At 43.1% G+C, this 18,594-nt stretch overlaps 2 protein-coding genes across 8 annotated transcripts; one reads left to right on the forward strand and one right to left on the reverse strand.

The window, feature by feature from the left end:
- The first annotated feature begins 541 nt into the window (after window positions 1-541).
- On the forward strand, window positions 542-6,437 carry ZNF501 (zinc finger protein 501). 7 transcript variants are annotated; one of them, XM_047771671.1, is made up of 3 exons: window positions 542-1,066; window positions 1,755-1,844; window positions 4,804-6,437. In XM_047771671.1, exon 3 carries the CDS (start codon window positions 5,247-5,249, stop codon window positions 6,060-6,062), a length of 816 nt encoding a protein of 271 aa, XP_047627627.1. In that variant the 5' UTR covers window positions 542-1,066; window positions 1,755-1,844; window positions 4,804-5,246; the 3' UTR covers window positions 6,063-6,437. The 7 variants fall into 7 exon arrangements, with proteins under 7 accessions (XP_047627627.1, XP_047627633.1, XP_047627636.1 ...); XM_047771644.1 differs by lacking the exon at window positions 542-1,066 and adding an exon at window positions 1,294-1,417; XM_047771652.1 differs by lacking the exon at window positions 542-1,066 and adding an exon at window positions 1,294-1,417 and having other exon boundaries at window positions 4,918-6,437.
- Window positions 6,438-11,764: 5,327 nt separating this feature from the next.
- KIAA1143 (KIAA1143 ortholog) lies at window positions 11,765-18,564 on the reverse strand. The gene is made up of 3 exons (XM_047771694.1): window positions 18,403-18,564; window positions 13,633-13,777; window positions 11,765-12,245 (listed from the first exon to the last, which is right to left on the reverse strand). Exons 1-3 carry the CDS (start codon window positions 18,508-18,510, stop codon window positions 12,028-12,030), a joined length of 471 nt encoding a protein of 156 aa, XP_047627650.1. The 5' UTR covers window positions 18,511-18,564; the 3' UTR covers window positions 11,765-12,027.
- Between the last annotated feature and the right edge of the window lie 30 nt (window positions 18,565-18,594).

Consider the following 18,594-nt stretch of genomic DNA (forward strand, 5'->3'; position numbering starts at 1 on the left):
TCATGGCAACACCAGATCCAAGCCATTTTGGCAACCTACACTGAAGCTTGTGGCAACGCAAGTTCCTTAACCAACTGAGTGAGGCCAGGGATTAAACCTGCATCCTCATAGATATTGGTCAGGTTCTTAACCCACTGAGCCGCAGCAGGAACTCCATCATTATTTTTAAGTACCAAATTTTTTTTTTGTCTTTTTAGGGCCAAACCCATAGCATATGGAGGTTCCCAGGCTAGGGGTCTAATCAGAGCTACAGCTGCTAGCCTACGCCACAGCCACAGCAATGCCAGATCCCAGCTGCCTCTGCGACCTACACTACAGCTCATGGCACTGGTTCCTTAACCCACTGAGTGAGGACAGGGATGGAATCTGTCCTTATGGATACTAGTCGGATTTGTTTACGCAGAGCCATGATGGGAACTCCTGTACCAGAAATTCTTGGTAATTTACATGAAATATCCGCATTTAATCCTCACAAAAACCATTTAAAATCTAGTATCATTAACATCTTTGTTTACAAGTGAGGGAACAGGCATACAGAGAGAACTTAACGTGCCCAAGTTCTTACACTGAGAATCTGGGACTAAAAGCAGAGCTTTTGTCTTTTGCCTGATTGTTGAACAAGATCCAGAAGCAGTAGGGTGAGCGGGGTTCCTGTGAGGCCAAGTATTTGGCAGATGAGAATGTGTTTAAGTAAGGTCGAAGCCAGCTTACAGGAAAACCTTTAGAAGACCTCCAACGGACCGTGCCATGGAAGAGTTTTTAGGAAGATAAATTTGATCCGGCTGCCGGGTGAATTCATGGGTAGTGAGAGCTCCTTGTGGCGGCTTCTATCCCCTCGCTTGCTGTTCAGCCTCCTTACTCCAGGAACCGGTATAGTGACACAGGTTTGCGACTGTTTCTGGATGCTGGAAGTGGCAGCGGAAGCCCCTCCTTCTTCCTAGGGAGGAGCCGGCTGCGGTTGCTGGCGAGGCACGGAGCGGCGCGGACAGGTGACGTCACGCCCCCAGGGAGTGCGCAGACGCGGGAAGGTGGAGACTGTTGCCGGCCGCCGCGTGGAGAAAGCCTGGTGAGCGGAGTCAGCCGATCCTGGCTGCAGCTGGTGGAAGAAGGAACGCAGCCGCTTGCAGCACCTTTTCCTTCCAGGCGAGCAGGGTCCTTTGGAGCTGGATTAGGGAGCCCGAGGCTCGGGGCCCGGGTCGGCTCGCCCTGGAGAGAGAGGAGAGGAGGCTGTTCGAGAGCTCTGGTCTGGGCGTGGGGAGGCCCGGGTTCCATTTTTGTGCACTTGGGTGAGAAAGCAAACTCCTGAGTTCCAGAAGCGAATACTATTCCCCGCTTTGCTGCTTGACGAAGGCTTGCAGGCTGAATGAGTAAACGCGCAAGTTACCTCAATTTTTCTTCCTCTCCAGCAGCAGAACAGGTGATATATAAAGACATGCAGGTTCAGTAATAGTTTAACAGCAGGTACTATTTACTGAATGCTTAGCAGTCAGTATTCTTCTAAATGCGTTTCATGTGTTAACTCATTTATGCATCATCACAACTCTGTTAAGTAGTTATTATCGGCGTCATTTAACATTTGAAAAAAAAAATGGAGCACAGAGAAGTAAATTGACTCAATAATTGGTGGGACAGGGATTCAAACCCAGAGATTGCTGGCTCCGAGCCGATGCTATATCACTCTTAAAGTTTAGTTGAGGAAAACTGGATATAATCAGTAGAAAGTGCTACAGTAGAGACGTGTGAAATTCTTTCAGAACGTTGAAGAAGTGCCTTGGAAACGTGAAGAAAACTTTTCCACAAGGAAGAGGTGTGGTGGTTCCTACTTGACCTGAATTTTAAAATTGGTTAGTAGTGTGACTTAGTCTTACTAGAAGTTTGAAGATTGTTTAGTGTCAAGTAAGAGGTGCTAGTGGGTTTGGATGGATTAGACTGGAAACTGAGTCCCTACATTTTTTTTTCTTTTTTTTGTCTTTTCGCCATTTCTTGGGCCACTTCTGCGGCATATGGAGTTTCCCAGGCTAGGGGTCTAATCAGAGCTGTAGCCACCGGCCTACACCACGGCTCACGGCAACGCTGGATCCTTAACCCACTGAGCAAGGCCAGGGATTGAACCCCCAACCTCCTGGTTCCTAGTCGGATTTGTTAACCACTGAGCCACGACGGGAACTCCAGAGTCCCTACATTTTCATGCAGTGTTCTTTGCTATCTATTCAGAGGGATTGTTAAAACCTTTCATCTTTGGAGGGATTCTTAACATCTTCCACCTGCTTTTTGTTGGAGAGTCTGCTTTACACAGAGGCAGTCTTATTTTCCTGAAATTCATCTACCTCTTATAGTGGAGACTAACTGCTGGGGTGTTGCCCTGTTGTTCACTCAGCCTATTTTTAGCAAGAGGTCATCTCACCGCTTGATACTAGTAGCTGCTCAGCTAGTACTTTTCATATAAATGAATTGAATCCATTGTTGCACAGCCCGTTAAGGGTCCAGTGTTTTCACTGCAGTGACTCTGGTCTCTGCTGTGGTATGGGTTCAGTCCCTGGCTTGGGAACGTCCACATGCTGCCAGGTGCAGCCAACATAAATTAATTAAAAAACTGAAGAACCAGCTTCAGTCAAAAAGGGACTAGAAGGCTTGATTTCAGGTTTGTGCTCTTTTCCCGTATGTTTTTAGAGTCACAAAATGTTGGTACTAGAGGAATCTTTTATTTAATTAAAAAATTTATTATTATTACTGTTTTTGCTTTGTAGGGTTGCACTCCCACAGCATATGGAGGTTCCCAGGCTAGGAGTAGAATTGGAGCTGTAGCCGCTGGCCTACACCACAACCACAGCAGTGCAGGATCCGATCTGCGTCTGTGACCTACACCCACAGCTCACGGCAATGCCAGATCTTTAACCCACTGACTGAGGTCAGGGATCCAACCCACAACCTCATGGTTACCAGTTGGATTTGTTTCTGCTGCGCCACAATGAGAACTCCTAGAGGAATTTTTAGATATCATCTAGTTTTTTGCTTCACAGATTTAAAAAAGATGACAGTTGAAATTGAGTGATTTGCTTCAGGTCATTGAACAGTTAGTGGCAGAGCAAAAACTAGAATCCAGACCTCTTGATTCAGTCCAGTGCTTGTCTCACTGCCTTCTAATGTAGTCTTTGATTTTTGATGTCAATGGCTTCTCCCTTAGGTGTAGGGGTGGGGGTGGGGTGCTTTGGGCTCCATTCTTCTCTTCTGTGGAGGAATTTTTATGTCAGGGTGCTTGGTCCTTAAGAGCACCTACCCTCTTCTTTGTGCATTATCATATTGCACTTTTTTTTTTGTCATTGGTAATACTCTCCTAGGAAAACAGTGACATTCTTTCATACAGACTTAAAACAGTCATTTGGTTATGTGGTGCCTGAATATCCATTCTTCGATTGTGTCCACCTTTATTGAGGGCATCGCGTTCAACGTTTAATGCCATTAAGATCATCTAAGTAGTCTACTCTTTCTGCATTTCTTTGCTTTCTAAGAAGTTTCCTGATGACAGTGATTTGGTTTCTACACAGTTTTTCTCTACTGGAGAGAATGTCTTAACCAACTGAACATTAAGCATAAAAATTTTTTGGCGTTCCCACTATGGCACAGTGGGTTAAGAATCCAATTGCAGAGGCATGGGTTTGATCCATGGCCTGGTGTAATGGGTTAAAGGATCTGGCTTTGCTGCAGCTTCAACTTGGATTCAATCCTTGGGCTAGGAACTTCCATATGCCATGGTGCAGCCATTAAAAGGATTTTTTTTTCATTGTAAATTGGTAAAACGACTTTCTAACTTTGTGTTTTCTACATCATTCTCATTGTGAATTTGATTGATACATATCAGGTCCCGAAGGATTTTTTTTTTGGCTTCACAGGTGAGGGCCAGATCCTGGACCATGATGCTGTAGTGAAGTCACTGTCCAATGGGGGCTTCTTCCCAAAGACCACCTCTGTCTTATTTTATTTATTTATTTATTTTTTTGTCTTTTTCTAGGGCCGCTCCTGCGGCATATGGAGGTTCCCAGGCTAGGGATCTAATTGGAGCTGTAGCCGCCAGCCTACACCAGAGCCACAGCAACGCAGGATCTGAGCCATGTCTGTGACCTACACCACAGCTCATGGCAACGCCAGATCCCACTGAGCAAGGCCAGGGATCTAACCCGCAATCTCATGGTTCCTAGTCGGATTCGTTAACCACTAAGCCATGACAGGAACTCCTTGTCTTATTTTTATGTAAAAACAAGACAGTGGTATTTTATTTTCTTTCATTAAGCAGAACTCTAGTTTTCAAACAGAGAGATTTCCAGCTTGTACCTAGAGGGAGAGCAATAGATGCTGAATGTTTTGGAGAGAAAGAGAGGTCCAAAGAGACACCTATCAAGGTGATGGAATAAGAAAGGATTGGTGAGATGGACCTAGCAAAAGTTACATCCTGGATCACCTTTGAGATCTTGAAAGAGAAACTCTTCAGTTGTCACTAGCCTGCCAAGATACTGCTTATAGGTAGCCAAAGGAAATAGATTTTCACCTATTTTTTGAGGAGTAGAGACTATAGGTATGTAGTCTTTGTCCCAACACTTACTTTGCTCAACATTATTATACTTACCCTTTCACATTCTCCTACTGTTTGTCACTCTAAATGATCCTAAATTACCTGGATCACCTTTTAGAATTTGAGTGTCTTAGAAGCAATCACAATAGGGAATTTTATAGATTTCTGAAGACCTGTCACTGCTTAATCTCTTTATCCTTATCATCAGTTCTAATCTTTTTTTTTCTTTCCCCAAGGTCATTATGATATCCTTTCTCTATTATTGAGAAAAGAATAAAAATCAGGATTCCACTATGCAGATCCCCTGTTTTGCATGGAGGACATTTTCGTGAAAAGATTTTTTTTTTCAGGCAAGAAGACCAAGCCTGATGGCACAGTGTTAAATGACTTGAAGAAGATGTGAAGGGTCAGAGAGCCTGGCCATCAGGGGTTCCCATTAGGAGAAGTTCAAGATGCATGCTGAACAAGGACTAGGAGGGGAAATCCTGCAGGAATGATTGGATACCAGGTGCACACCTGGAGGATACCAGGTGCACACAGACCTTTCTCAGGAGAACAGTGTTACCCTAAGGATAATAATCTTTCAGAAAGTACCTTGTGATTACTGTGATTTTGAGAGAAAATTTCCTCTATATTGGAACCTACTGGAGAGCTACCCCTTCATTGTGTTACAAGCACCATGAGTTCCAGCCAGATTTTATTGCAACTGAAACATCAGAGACTTAACAGGCATAAAAAACCTTTGAAGTGCAGTGAATGTGGAAAATTCTTTACTCAGAGATCATCTCTTACCCAGCATGAGAGGATTCACACGGGAGAGAAGCCATATATATGTACCAAATGTGGAACTTGTTTCCGTAAACAATCAAATCTTACTCAACATCTGAGGATTCATACGGGAGAGAAACCTTACAAATGTAATGAATGTGAGAAAGCCTTTCAAACAAAAGCAGTCTTGGTCCAGCATCTGAGAATTCACACTGGAGAGAAACCCTATAAATGCAATCAATGTGGCAAAGCCTTTTGTCAAAGTCCATCTCTTATTAAACACCTGCGAATTCATACTGGAGAGAAACCCTATAAATGCAGTGAATGTGGCAAAGCCTTCAGTCAGAGCATATGCCTTACTCGTCATCAGAGAAGTCATTCTGGAGCTAGACCTTATAAGTGTAATGATTGTGGGAAAGCCTTTAATCAGAGTGCATGCCTCATGCAGCATCAGAGAATCCACTCAGGAGAGAAGCCTTACACATGTACCAAATGTGGTAAAGCCTTCACTCAGAACTCTTCCCTTGTTGAACATGAGAGAACTCATACTGGAGAGAAACTTTATAAGTGTAGCGAGTGTGAAAAAACCTTCCGCAAGCAAGCACACCTTAGTGAACATTATAGGATTCACACTGGAGAGAAACCCTATGAATGTGCTGCCTGTGGGAAAGCCTTCAGGCATAGCTCAGCGCTTGCTCGACATCAGAGGCTTCATGCTGGAGAATAAAACTTGGATATAACCATGGTAAAAAGACGTGTGAAAACACATTTTTTTTTTTCTAAATTCTTAGGAGCTAAGGACTTAGTCTTTAGCCAAGATGGCTGTTTTGTTTATTGAGCAAGAAGAACTCCTAAAATTTAAGAAAATAGACTCAGAACTAGATAGTCTTGAGTTTGATGTCTTCTCTGCCATGTGATGGGTGGATGACCTTACCTCTCTGAGCCTCAGTTTTTCCTATCTCCCCCAAAGAATAATTAGGATTCTTACTAGGGTTGTCTTGAGTATAAAATGAATTGAATATAATAACTAACTGCCATTAATTAGTTTTGAGTGACAGATGTTCCAAAAGTTTATAAATCTGCTTATTATAAACAAAATTTGATTAGGGTGTTTTTTGTTGTTTTTCTCTGTAATTGGGCTATAATTTCATGCTTAATCTATAGAACACTATTTAAACGATAACATAAACATTTAAATAGGAGAAAACAGAGTTCCCGTCGTGGCGGAGTGGTTAACGAATCCGACTAGGAACCATGAGGTTGCGGGTTCGGTCCCTACCCTTGCTCAGTGGGTTAACGATCCGGCATTGCTGTGAGCTGTGGTGTAGGCTGCAGACGCGGCTCGGATCCCGCATTGCTGTGGCTCTAGCGTAGGCCGGTGGCTACAGCTCCGATTCGACCCCTAGCCTGGGAACCTCCATATGCCTCAAGTGTGGCCCAAAGAAATAGCAAAGACAAAAAAAATAATAAATAAATAAATAAATAAATAAATAAATAGGAGAAAACATTTAAGACTCATTTATCCTTAATAAAATTCAGATTTTTTTTTTCTTTTGTCTTTTTGCCTTTTCTAGGGCAGCTCCCTCGGCATATGGAGTTTGCCAGGCTAGGGGTCTAATTAGAGCTGTAGTTGCTGGCCTATGCTGCAGCCACAGCAACGTGGGATCCGAGCCGCGTCTGCAACCTACACCACAGCTCACGGCAACCCCAGATCCTTAACCCACTGAGCAAGGCCAGGGATGGAACCTGCAACCTCATGGTTCCTAGTTGGATTCGTTAACCACTGAGGCATGACGGGAACTCCTAAAATTCAGATTTAATCAGAGAAAAAAGAAATTGGGATTCGGGTGGACATTTTGGTTACTCTGAAGAGCTTTATGTACAATTTTTTTTGGCCATCCCTGCAGCAGGCAGAAGTTCTGGAGCCGGGGATCGAACCTGTGCCACAGCAGCAAATTGAGCCACAGCAGTCTCCATACTTTTGCCTGTCTAGAACATTCTGTCATTGGAATTGTATGGTAATTTTTTTTTTTGGTCTTTTTTTTTTTTTTTTTTTTTTTTGCTATTTCTTTGGGCTGCTCTTGCGGCATATGGAGGTTCCCAGGCTAGGGGTCGAATTGGAGTTGTAGCCACTGGCCTACGCCAGAGCCACAGCAACGTGGGATCCGAGCCGCGTCTGCAACCTACACCACAGCTCATGGCAACGCTGGATCGTTAACCCACTGAGCAAGGGCAGGGACTGAACCCGCAACCTCATGGTTCCTAGTCAGATTCATTAACCACTGGGCCACGACGGGAACTCCTGTATGGTACTTTTTGATTTGATTTCTTTCACTTAGTAATACAGATTTTAAGTTTCTCCCTAACTTTTCATGGCTTAATAGCTCATTTCTTTTAGGTGTGGAATAAACATTCCATTGTCTGGATGTAACAGTTTATTTATCTGTCTTCTGAAGGATATCTTGGTTGTTTCCAAACTTTGGTAATTATGGATATAGTTGCCATAAACATCTGTGTTCAGGTTTTTGTGTGGACATAAGTTTTGAAGTTCTTTGGGTACATACTTAGGGGTACAGTTGCTGGGTCGTATGGTAAAAGTATGCTTAGTTTTGTAAGAAAGCACCAAACTGTCTTCCAAAGTGTCTGATTATTTTTGCATTCCCACCAGCAGTGGGAGTTCCTATTGCTCCACATTCTTCTTAGCTTGGTGTTGTCAGTATTCTGGATTTTAGCCATTCTGATAGGTATGGAATGGTAGTTTATTGTTTTGTGTTTCCCTGATGGCACATGAGGTAGAGCATCTCTTCTATGCATATTAGCCATATGTATATTTTCTTTGCTAGTCTTTGAGGAAGCATTATATGTTTAGGATGTTTCCCCATTTTTCACTGCGTGTCCAGCTTCTGTTGCCCACAGTTTACAGAGGACCTTCTCTGGGAGGTAAACAATACTGCTGCAGTTGCACCAGATACACAGCTTGACATGGTGACTCAGGGAGAAGCAAGTGCAAAGGGAAAACTGACTGTGTGCCATAATCTCAGGGGGATAGGGAAGGAGGGGGAAAGTGTACTGGTAGACAGCTGGATTGGTGTAGGGAGAAGGCTGGGAAGGACAGAGTGTCAAGAGAGCAGGACAGCAGTTTGTATTCTAGGACCATACACTGAGGGTTTTGAAGGATTCAGGCTCTGGAGAGAATGGAGGCTATGCTGGGATTAGTAAGAGAAGTTATTGCTAGACTTGGGAGAATTTGGGGAAATAGCTATAAAAATACAAAGTTCAGGTTTCTGTCCTTCAGCTGAAAAACTTGGCTAGCTCTCCCCCAGCAGCTCCTGGGACCAGGACTGTGTTAGCTGTTGCTAGTCTTTGAGGAAGCATTTAAATCAATGACAGTAAATAAGTGGTCCTTTCTTACTTGAGCTTCTGAGACCATTTATGCCTAAATCATGTTAAACCTGGGGCTACTGTTAGCCTAGAATGTGGGGAAATAGATTCCTAACCTCAGGCCTGGACAGATTCCTTCTCTCTAGCCTTTCTCCTATCTGAAAGACTTCATGCATGACTCAATCAGGAGAAGCAATAGGATGGTGAGAGTATATGTCAGTCAAAAAACTGTTTCTGTAGCAGCATGAGGCTCAGAAAGCAAGAACCTCTGGAGAGGACCCAGGACTGGAGAAAGGGCCACGGGGTTTGAAAACTCCGAAGACAGGAGTTCCTTTGTGGTGTCTAACTGGTTAAGGACCCAGTGTTGTCCCTGTAATGGCTTGGGTCACTGCTGTGGCATGGGTTTGATCCCTGGCTTGGGAACTTGGCAGTGCTGCCAGTGCAGTTAAAAAAAAAAAAAAAGATAAATTGCAAAATTTAAGATCTTTTAAACAGTTTTTCACATTACTTGTTTAAGTTTTTCATTTTCTCTCTAATAGGTTTTATCAGTATTTCTCAAATTTGAGTGAGAATTATGACAGAGAATGCTGGGCCCTACCCACAAAATTTCCAATTTTCTGGCAAGGCCTGCAAATTTGTATCTTCAGGTTCCCAGGGGTGCTGATGCTGCTAGTTCAGGATCCACACTTTGAGAACCACTGGTGTATTTCTATTTTTATTTGGTTGTGCCCACAGCATATAGAATTTCCTGGGGCAGGGATCAAATCTAAGCTGCAGTTGTGGCCTAACACCACAGCTGTGAAAGTGCGAGATTTTTAACCTACTGTGCCCACCAGGGATTGAACTCATGCCACTGCTACCTGTTTTTTTTTTTTTTTTTTTAATTTAGAGAAACGCTCATTCTAACTACATTTATTTTGCTCTTAATATGTTAGGTACTACTCCTGGTACCGAGGACAGTCTCTGTACTAAGAGTCTTTGCTGTCAAGACTCCTACCTGCAGATACTAAGATATATTAAAATTTATAGTGATGAAAGTGGTAAAAGAACAGATATAGCAGTGACACAGATGAGAAAAAACCCTGGCTTTTACAACAAGTGAGTATACATTAAAGACAGTAGTGTGGAATGGCTTTAGGACTAGTTTGTGACTTCAGAGAGCCTATTTCAGGACTTGCTAGCCTGCTCAAATGAATCACTTCTGAAGATTCTCTGCATTGTCTTAAAATGGAGGAAAGATAGATGTGACACCAAATTCATAATTTCTAACTGATGTGGCTGGTGAAGAATGGGATCTTTGTCTTTTTAGGGCTGTACCCGCAGCATATGGAGGTTCCCAGGCTAGGTGTAACTACAGCTCAAATCAGAGCTGTAGCCACAGCAATGCCAAAGCCGAGCGGTGGTCTGTGACCTACACCACAGCTCGTGGCAACGCTGGATCCTTAATGCAGAGCGAGACCAGGCATCCTCATGGTTACTAGTCAGATTTGTTTCTATTGAGCCATGAAAGGACGACCTCAAGAATGGGATCTTGACAAGTCTTCAGTTTGGGTTGTCAGTTATAAAGAAAACTCAGGTAACATGTAAAAAACAGTTTAACTTCCCTGTAAATCAAAGAAAATGCCAGTTAAATTTATTAAACACTATTTTCAGCATGTCAGATATACAAAAAAGGAAAGGCTGGTGCCAGCTCAATGCTGGGACACTGTCATTATGAATGAGGTGAAATGGTATAGTATGCATAAAATAGTAAAAATCTCTTTAGGGGGTGGGGGGATGTGCTGGGGGTGCGGGATGGAAATCCTATAAAATTGGATTGTGATGATCATTGTACAACTATAAATGTATTCATTGAGTAATAAAAAATAATATTTTCAAGTTAACCTCTAAAAAGCAATTTGAAAGAAAGCATCAGAAATTTTAGAAATATTCATATGTCTATTCTCATTCACGTCTATATTCATATACACCTGAAACTAACAATTTAAACCAACTCTATTTCAATGATAAGAAAGCTTTAGGAGTTCCTGTTGTGGCACAGTGGAAACAAATCCAACCAGGAACCATGACGTTTTGGGTTCAATCTCTGGCCTCGCTCAGTGGGTTGAGGATCTGGCGTTGCCATGAGCTGTGGTGTAGGTCGAAGATGTGGCTCAGATATGGCATTGCTGTGGCTGTGGCGTAGGCCGGTAGCTATAGCCCTGATTAGACCCCTAGCCTGGGAACCTCTGTATGCTGCGGGTACGGTCCTAAAAAGACCAAAAAAAAAAACCCAAAATCTTTTAGAAATATTTAAATGCTTTGATCTAGTAATTCAGCTTCCAGCAATTCATTCTAAGGAAATCATCAGAAATACACTTAGAGGTTTCTGTGCACACAAGTTCCACTAGTGACTCACTTAGGCTGCATGTAACAGAAACCAGAGAGAGGCTAAACCACCAGGGTGTTTCTTCATGTATCAAGAAGTCCAGGGGCAGTAGCTCCTCCAGGCATGACATCACAACGCAAGTTCCTTGAATCTTTCCACTGTACCTGTCAGAACAAGTGGCTGTAGTCTTCATGCCCCCAAATGGCTCTGGTACTCCTTGGTTTCATTCCGTGCTCTGGGCAGGATGGAGTATAGACAAAGGTTCGTGCTTTCCAAATCTGTCCTTTTGTATCAAAAAACCTAGTAGCTTTATTGAGCAGACTTCCACTTGTATCTTTTTGTGTGTGTTATCAACTGTAGTCACCATGTGATACATTAGATCCTCACTTGTATCATGACCCCTTGTATTAGGTCCTTACTTGTTCAGGATCCATTTGTATCTAATTTGCCAGAGCTGTCACATGGCCTCCCTTAGTAGGAGCTAGGGAAGTAACTAGGCCCATGATTGTTTCTCATCCAAAGTGAGGTTATGCTAAGGAGGAAGATAAAACACAGGATCTGTTTAATTACAAAATCCTCTGTAGCTATTGTCAGGTTTTTGAATTTTACTGATCTGTAAAAATGCTCATGATATAATGTCAAATAAGAAGCAGGATAGAGAACACAGAATACAATCATAATTTTCTTTACAAAAATAAATTTTATATATACACACATCCCACACATTAGAAGTAACCAAAATGTTGGTGGTTTAGCCTAAAGAGTTAGCAGTTAGGTCAAAAGAGTGTTGACTGATAGACATGGTTTTTATCTTACTGAGTGTTTTCTGTACTGTCTAAATTTTCTCCAATGAACTTGTATTATCTTTATAATAGGGAAAAATATTATTTAAAAAAAATCCTGAAAATTCTTAGAAGACTAAGTCCAAAATATTTATTTACACTTAATCATTTTCATCTTCATTGTCAAAAGAAAGGAGGCTACTGTTTCTGATTTGTTTTTGTGAGTTCTTTTTAACCGAGTCCTGCTTATTTATTTCATCTTCTTCATTTGTCTTCTTCTTTTTTGAGCTTGCTGTTAAACCTGCATACTTTTCATCCGAGGAACGCTTGACTGGTTTTCGATACATGATTCTTCCATCAGCTGAAGCTGGTTCTTCATCTGCAGCAAAAACAAAGTAACAAAACTTTCATTTGCTTCTCATTATTTTATCAGAGAGTCAAATGACAAGAAAATCTCCTACTGTATTTAAGGATGTCCTTGAGTCAATTCAGTCTGGTCTTTTCCCTTGCTTCTAGCTCTATGTGCACAAGACATGCAGTCACTTAATAAAAACTCAGTTATCGAAGTATTCTGTAATATTGACAGTCACCAGTTGATTACAATCAGGCTATATTTTTAAGTATTTTAAAAAGTGATTGTTTGGGAGTTCCCATCATGGCACAGTGGTTAACTAATCTGACTAAGAACCATGAGGTTGCAGGTTCGATCCCTGGCCTTGCTCAGTGGGTTGACGATCTGGTGTTGCCGTGAGCTGTGGTGTAGGTTGCAGATGCGGCTCAGATCCCACATTGCTGTGGCTCTGGCGTAGGCCAATGGCTACAGCTCCGATTTGACCCCTAGCCTGGGAACCTCCATATGCCGCGGGAGCGGCCCGAGAAATGGCAAAAAGACAAAAAAAAAAAAAAAGTGATTGTTTGGAACTCCAGCATTTCCTCCTAAAGCGATGTAATAAATATTGAAGAATAACAAAAAAGTACTACACAACATGGCACATTTCAGGCACTAATTATTCTGATTAGTGTGTAAACCTTACCAACTATTTAAAAAAACAAACAGGATTTTTTTTCTTCTTTTTACAGCTGCACCTGTGGCATATGGAAGTTCTCAGACTAGGGGTTGAGTCAGAGCTGCAGCTGCAGGCCTGTGCCACAGCCATGACAACACCAGATCCCATCTGCATCTGTGACCAGTGCCGCGGCTTGTAGCAACATAGGATCCTTAACCCACTGAACGAGACCAGGGATCAAGACTGCACCCTAGCAGATACTATCTCAGGTTCTTAACCTGCTGAGCCACAAAGGGAACTCCACAAACAGGTTTTTTTTTTTTTGGTCTTTTTAGGGTGGGACCTGAGGCATATGGAGGTTTCCAGGCTAGGGGTCGAATCAGAGCTGAAGCCACTGGCTTATGCCACAGCCACAGCAACGCCAGATCCTTAACCCACTAAGCAAGGTCAGGGATCAAATCTGTGTCCTAATGGATACTAGTCGGGTTTGTTAGCCACTAAGCCACAAGGGAAACTCCTAAACGGAATTTGTAAACTTAACTTTGCATTTAATTCTTATAACCCAATAAGATGGGCACAATAATTGTCCCCATTTTACTGACGAGGTAACTGAGGCTGAGAGGTGAAATAACTTATTCAAGGTCACACATCTGATAAGTGTGAACCTAGGACTGTATCCTTCAAACACACCAAACTACTGTATTATTTCATTCCTAACTCCTTAAATTGTTAGGAAAACCAGGCCACTTTCAGACATACCTGCTTTAGCAGCCTTAATTTCTGCTTTAATTTTCATGACCTCTTCAGCTGACAGGTCTCCTTTTTTTAAAACCACCACTTGGGGCTGTTCATCTTCTTTGTCACTGTGATCAGCATCTTCATCTGGGAGCTGAGGCTGGATTCTCTAAGGAAAAACACATAACATGTTAAGTTGCTGACTCTGAACTAAATATAACTACTGTCTCTGTGAGAAACTATAATTACTAAAGTGAGAATGTCTTTGGTCATGAATTTTCAAGTAACTCTTAAGAGTGTAACCTTGCCAGAGCAGGGAAGAGGTCCACCTGTCAGTGACCCTGGGGTGCCTGATTTTCATCTCAGCAGGATGCCAGCTTGCTGTTCCTGGTGTCAGAGGCCCTCTGCTCATAGCCTGCCAGCATTCAGCCTATTCAGGGCAGTGCTGGACTACATCAGTTCCCCCTCTTCTTCATCAACCCTTTCGAGATAGGATTAAGATGGCGGAATAAAAGGACTGGAGCTCAACTTCTCTCCTAAAAACAACAAAATTTACAACCAAATGCTAAGCAATTTTCAACCAAATGGACTGGAAACTTTCAAAAAGATATCCTACTCCATAAGACAAAGAGGAGGCCACATCAAGAGGTAGGAGGGGTGATTACGTGATATAAGCAACTCCATACCTCCTGGGTGGGAAGCTCCATAGACTGGAAAGTAAATGTTTCACAGAGATTCACCTACAGGAGTGAGAGTTCTGAGCCCCACATCAAACTCCCACGAGTAGGGATCTGGCACTGGGAGAAAGAGCCCGCAAAGCATCTGGCATTGAAGGCCAGTGGGGCTTGTGCACAGGAGCTCCACGGGACTGGGGGAAACGGAGACCCCATTCTTAAAAGGCACACACAGACTTTCATGTGCACTGGGTCCCAGGGCAAAGCAAAGTCTTCATAGGAATCTGGGTCAAACCTGACTTCAGTTCTTGGAGGACCTCCTGGGAAAACAGGGGTGAATGTGGCTTGTTGTGGGGGAAGGACATTGGAAGCAAAGCTCTAAGGAATATTCAGCAGCATGCCTTTCTCTGGAGGTGGCCATTTTGGGAAGATCTGGCATCACCCATCAGTCAGCCAAAGAAGCCCCAGGCCAAACAACAATCCAGGTGGGATCACAGCCCTGCCCATGAGTAATCAGGCTGCGTAAAGATCCCCCAGGCACACAACCACCTCTAATCTCATCCAGAGACAAAGCCCCACCCACCATAGGGATAGGAATCAGCTCCACCTACCAGTGGACAGGCATCAGTCCCTCCCATCGGGAAGCCTACAGCAAGCACACCATCCCCCCAACTTCAGCCACAAGGGAGGCAGACACCAGAAGTAAGCGCTTACAACTCTATTATCTGGTCACCACACCAAAAACCTAAAATGAAAAGACAGAACTATAACTCAGATGAGGGAGAAAGAAAAAACCCCAGAAAACAGCTAAGTGATCAGGAGATTCTCAGCCTCCAGGAATAAGACTTGACTGTTGATGCTGAAGATGATATAAGACATCAGAAATACACTGGAGGCAAAGATGGATAATTTACAGGAAACACTGAGCAAGATACAAGATATAAAACTTCGACAAGAAGAGATGCAAAATACAATAACTGAAAAAAAATTCATTAGAAGCAGCCAATAGCAGAATACAGGAGGCAGAAGAATGAGTAAGTGAGGTGGAGGACAGATTAGTGGAAATTTCGGATGTAGAACATCAAAGAGAAAAAAGATTGAAAACAAATGAAGAGTCTCAGAGAACTCTGGGACAACATTAAACGCACCAACATCCGTATTATAGGGGTGCCAGAAGGAGAAGAGAGAGAGAAGGGGACAGAAAAAATATTCCAAGAAATAATAGCCAAAAACTTCCCTCACATGGGAAAGGAACCACTCACTCAAATCCAGGAAGCACAACGAGTACCATATAAATTAAAACCAAAGGAGGAATACCCTGAGACACATATTAATCAAACTGACCAAAATTAAAGACAGAAACTATTGAAAGCAGCTAGGGGAAAGAAACAAATAACATACAAGGGCACCCTGATAAGGTTATCGGCAGATTTTTCAGCAGAAACTGCAGGCCAGAAGGAAGTGGCATGATATACTTAACATGATGAAAAGGAAAAACCTACAACCAAGATTACTTTACCCAGTAAGGCTCTAATTCAGATTTGAAGGAGAAATCAAAAGCTTCACAGATAAGCAAAAGCTAAGAGAATTCAGCAACACTAATCCAGCTTTACGCAAATACTAAAGGAACTTCTCTGGCAGAAAAGAAAAGGCCGCACCCAGAAGCAAAAATACCACAAATGACAAGGCTCACCAGTAAAGGTATATATATCAAAGATAGGAAATCATCCACAATTATACCACCAAAATCAGAAATAGAAGAGGAGGGTACAAATGTGGGACACTGGAGTTGCACTTGCAATTAAGAGACCAACAACTTAAAACAATCTCGTATATATATATATAGACTCATATCCAAACTTCACAGTAACTGCAAACCAAAACTCTTCATCAACCCTTCCATCTCTTCTCAAAGTGTGACAGGAAATAATCAAACACAAACAAAGCAAAGAAAAGCAGCAAGTAAAAAGTCCTCTTACTTCTGTTCATCCCTCTTCCTTTCCAGCAGCTTGTCTGGAAAATAAAAATATGGAGGTATTGGGGAGTTCCCTATTGGTCTAGTGGTTAGGATTTGTAGCTTGCACCACTGTAGCCTGGGTTTGATCTCTGGTCTGGAAACCAAGATCCCACATCAAGCTGCTGCATGCTGTGCCCCACCCCTACTCCCAAAAAAAGTGGTTCCACAAACACAGGAACAGAGATTAGCTCTCTACAGAAAGGTCTCTTGATTAAATGTGTAGGCCAAAATCACTGATATTAATTGGAACAGTTTCCTGCCACAGGCCTCCTAAGTTAGCATGCCAAGCTATAACCTTCAAGGTGTTCACTGCACTCACCTGATCATCACTAGGACCAGAAGCAAGCTATAAGCTTATGTCTCATATTCTCATTGCTGAATCCATGTCCCTCTTCTCAAAACATATCCTCTGTCATCCTCACTGTTTTTGGTTCTAGGGACCAGTCACTCCCCATTATGTTATCTCTAACCAAACATGGCTCCTTGTTGCTGACTAAATAGTCCATATAGCTTTAGCTCCATCAGTCCCTCAATCACTTCTACACATTCTATGACCCATCATCTCTACACCTTTACCCATGTTGTTCCTTCCATCTCTACCTACTGACCTACTCATACGCAAGATTCAATTTAAATATCCCCTCCTCAATGATGCCTCACCTGATGAAAACCACAGTCATCTAACTAATTTAACTTTTCATCCACTGCTTGGTGCCAGGCATTGAACCAGAAAAAGAAAGCGATTAAAATACTAACATAGAGTGTTCAATTTAGTGGTTGAGATACACAGGAGAGCAAGTAGTTGCAAGGTGAAATGATGAGTACTGCAGATAAAATACAGATAGAGTGAAGAGAAGAACAGAGAAGGACTAACTGGGGGAGGTTTAAAGAACTTCATGGAGGTGACCTGTGAAGGCAGAGATAAGGCTGGCAGGCAGGTATTAAAGAACATGGCATTTTGGAGAGATCCATCTTTGTCAGAGCCTGATACAGTGCCTGGGTTTAGCACATACTTATTGGATTAACTGCACTTAAGTCAATCATTTTTTTGGGGGGTCACACCCACATGCCTAAGTTCCAGGGCCAGGAGTTGGATCTGAGAGGCTGCAGTGACAATCAGCAACTGCAGTGACAACGTCGGATCCTTAACCTCCTGAGCGACAAGAGAACTCCTTTAGTCAATGTTGTGTCCTTATACTAAATGACTGGTGTCTAAATAATTTGGATCGTAGTGCAACTGCTAGACAAATCGTGGCGCAGTGGTTAACGAATCCGACTAGGAACCATGAGGTTGCGGGTTCGGTCCCTGCCCTTGCTCAGTGGGTTAACGATCCGGCGTTGCCGAGAGCTGTGGTGTAGGTTGCAGACGCGGCTCGGATCCCGCGTTGCTGTGGCTCTGGCGTAGGCCAGTGGCTACAGCTCCGATTCGACCCCTAGCCTGGGAACCTCCATATGCCGCCAGAGCGGCCCAAGAAATAGCAAAAAAAGACAAAAAACAAACAAACAAACAAAAACCAGTAAAAAAGATGACAGGTTTTGATGTGAATTCGTTCTGGCAGAAGCTGACTCCCACGGATCCCCATTCCTAAATTATTCAAGTGCGGCTCCTTGAAGCTCCTCTTCTACTCAAATTCAGGTTATTCAAGGCTTTGCTTATTTTTTTGTTGGTAACAACAAAGCCTAGGAATAGATCTAGGGCATTCCTCCAAAGATGTTCCAGACTTAAGGCCTAGAACCAGTGGCCTCAGTTTCTTTATCTGGAAAATGAGACGACGCTACCAGCCACTCTGCTTACTACAGGTTTTGGAATAAGCAAGAGAAAATGAAGAGGCAGTAAAATGATCTTTCTTTTCTATCTACCAAGGACGAGGCGGTTTACCTGCGTCGAGTCATTTTCAAGAACACAGAAGCACTGTGTAAACGACAAACACCTTCTTGGGCGCACGAGGCTGTAGCTGTTTCAAGAAGACTAGACTGGGGTCCGAGCACACTGGTATCTGGGCCCAGACACCAGTGGGAGTATCTGGCCTCCTAGTTGAGGTAGAAAACGGAAGTGGCGGGGCGGGCCGCGTTTCTAAGGTAACGCGACTGGCCCGGGCTCACCTTCGTCTCTATGGTGGGCCCTTCCCTGTAGCCGACTCGTTCCTTAAAGCGGGCCAGGAAAGCCGGTTCGGCTGGCCGCACGTAGGACACCTGGTTCCGCTTGCTCATGGCTGCTCTGAAGAAAAACAGACTCTCCCGGCCCCTTGAAACTGTCGCGAGGTGACGGCGCCTACTCATGACATCATATCGGCC

Source organism: Phacochoerus africanus, chromosome 1 (assembly GCF_016906955.1).
Source record: "Phacochoerus africanus isolate WHEZ1 chromosome 1, ROS_Pafr_v1, whole genome shotgun sequence".
In the NCBI taxonomy this organism is placed as follows: domain Eukaryota; kingdom Metazoa; phylum Chordata; class Mammalia; order Artiodactyla; family Suidae; genus Phacochoerus; species Phacochoerus africanus.

Excerpts from the sequence above, each read along its gene's own strand:
- ZNF501 (XM_047771671.1), top strand. The coding sequence starts at position 5,247 with ATGAGTTCCAGCCAGATTTTATTGCAACTGAAACATCAGAGACTTAAC.
- KIAA1143 (XM_047771694.1), bottom strand. The coding sequence starts at position 18,510 with ATGAGCAAGCGGAACCAGGTGTCCTACGTGCGGCCAGCCGAACCGGCT. Across the intron at positions 13,778-18,402 it reads GGCCCACCATAGAGACGAAG|AGAATCCAGCCTCAGCTCCC; the intron begins GTGAGCCCGGGC and ends GTTTTTCCTTAG. Across the intron at positions 12,246-13,632 it reads AATTAAGGCTGCTAAAGCAG|ATGAAGAACCAGCTTCAGCT; the intron begins GTATGTCTGAAA and ends TTTTTGCTGCAG.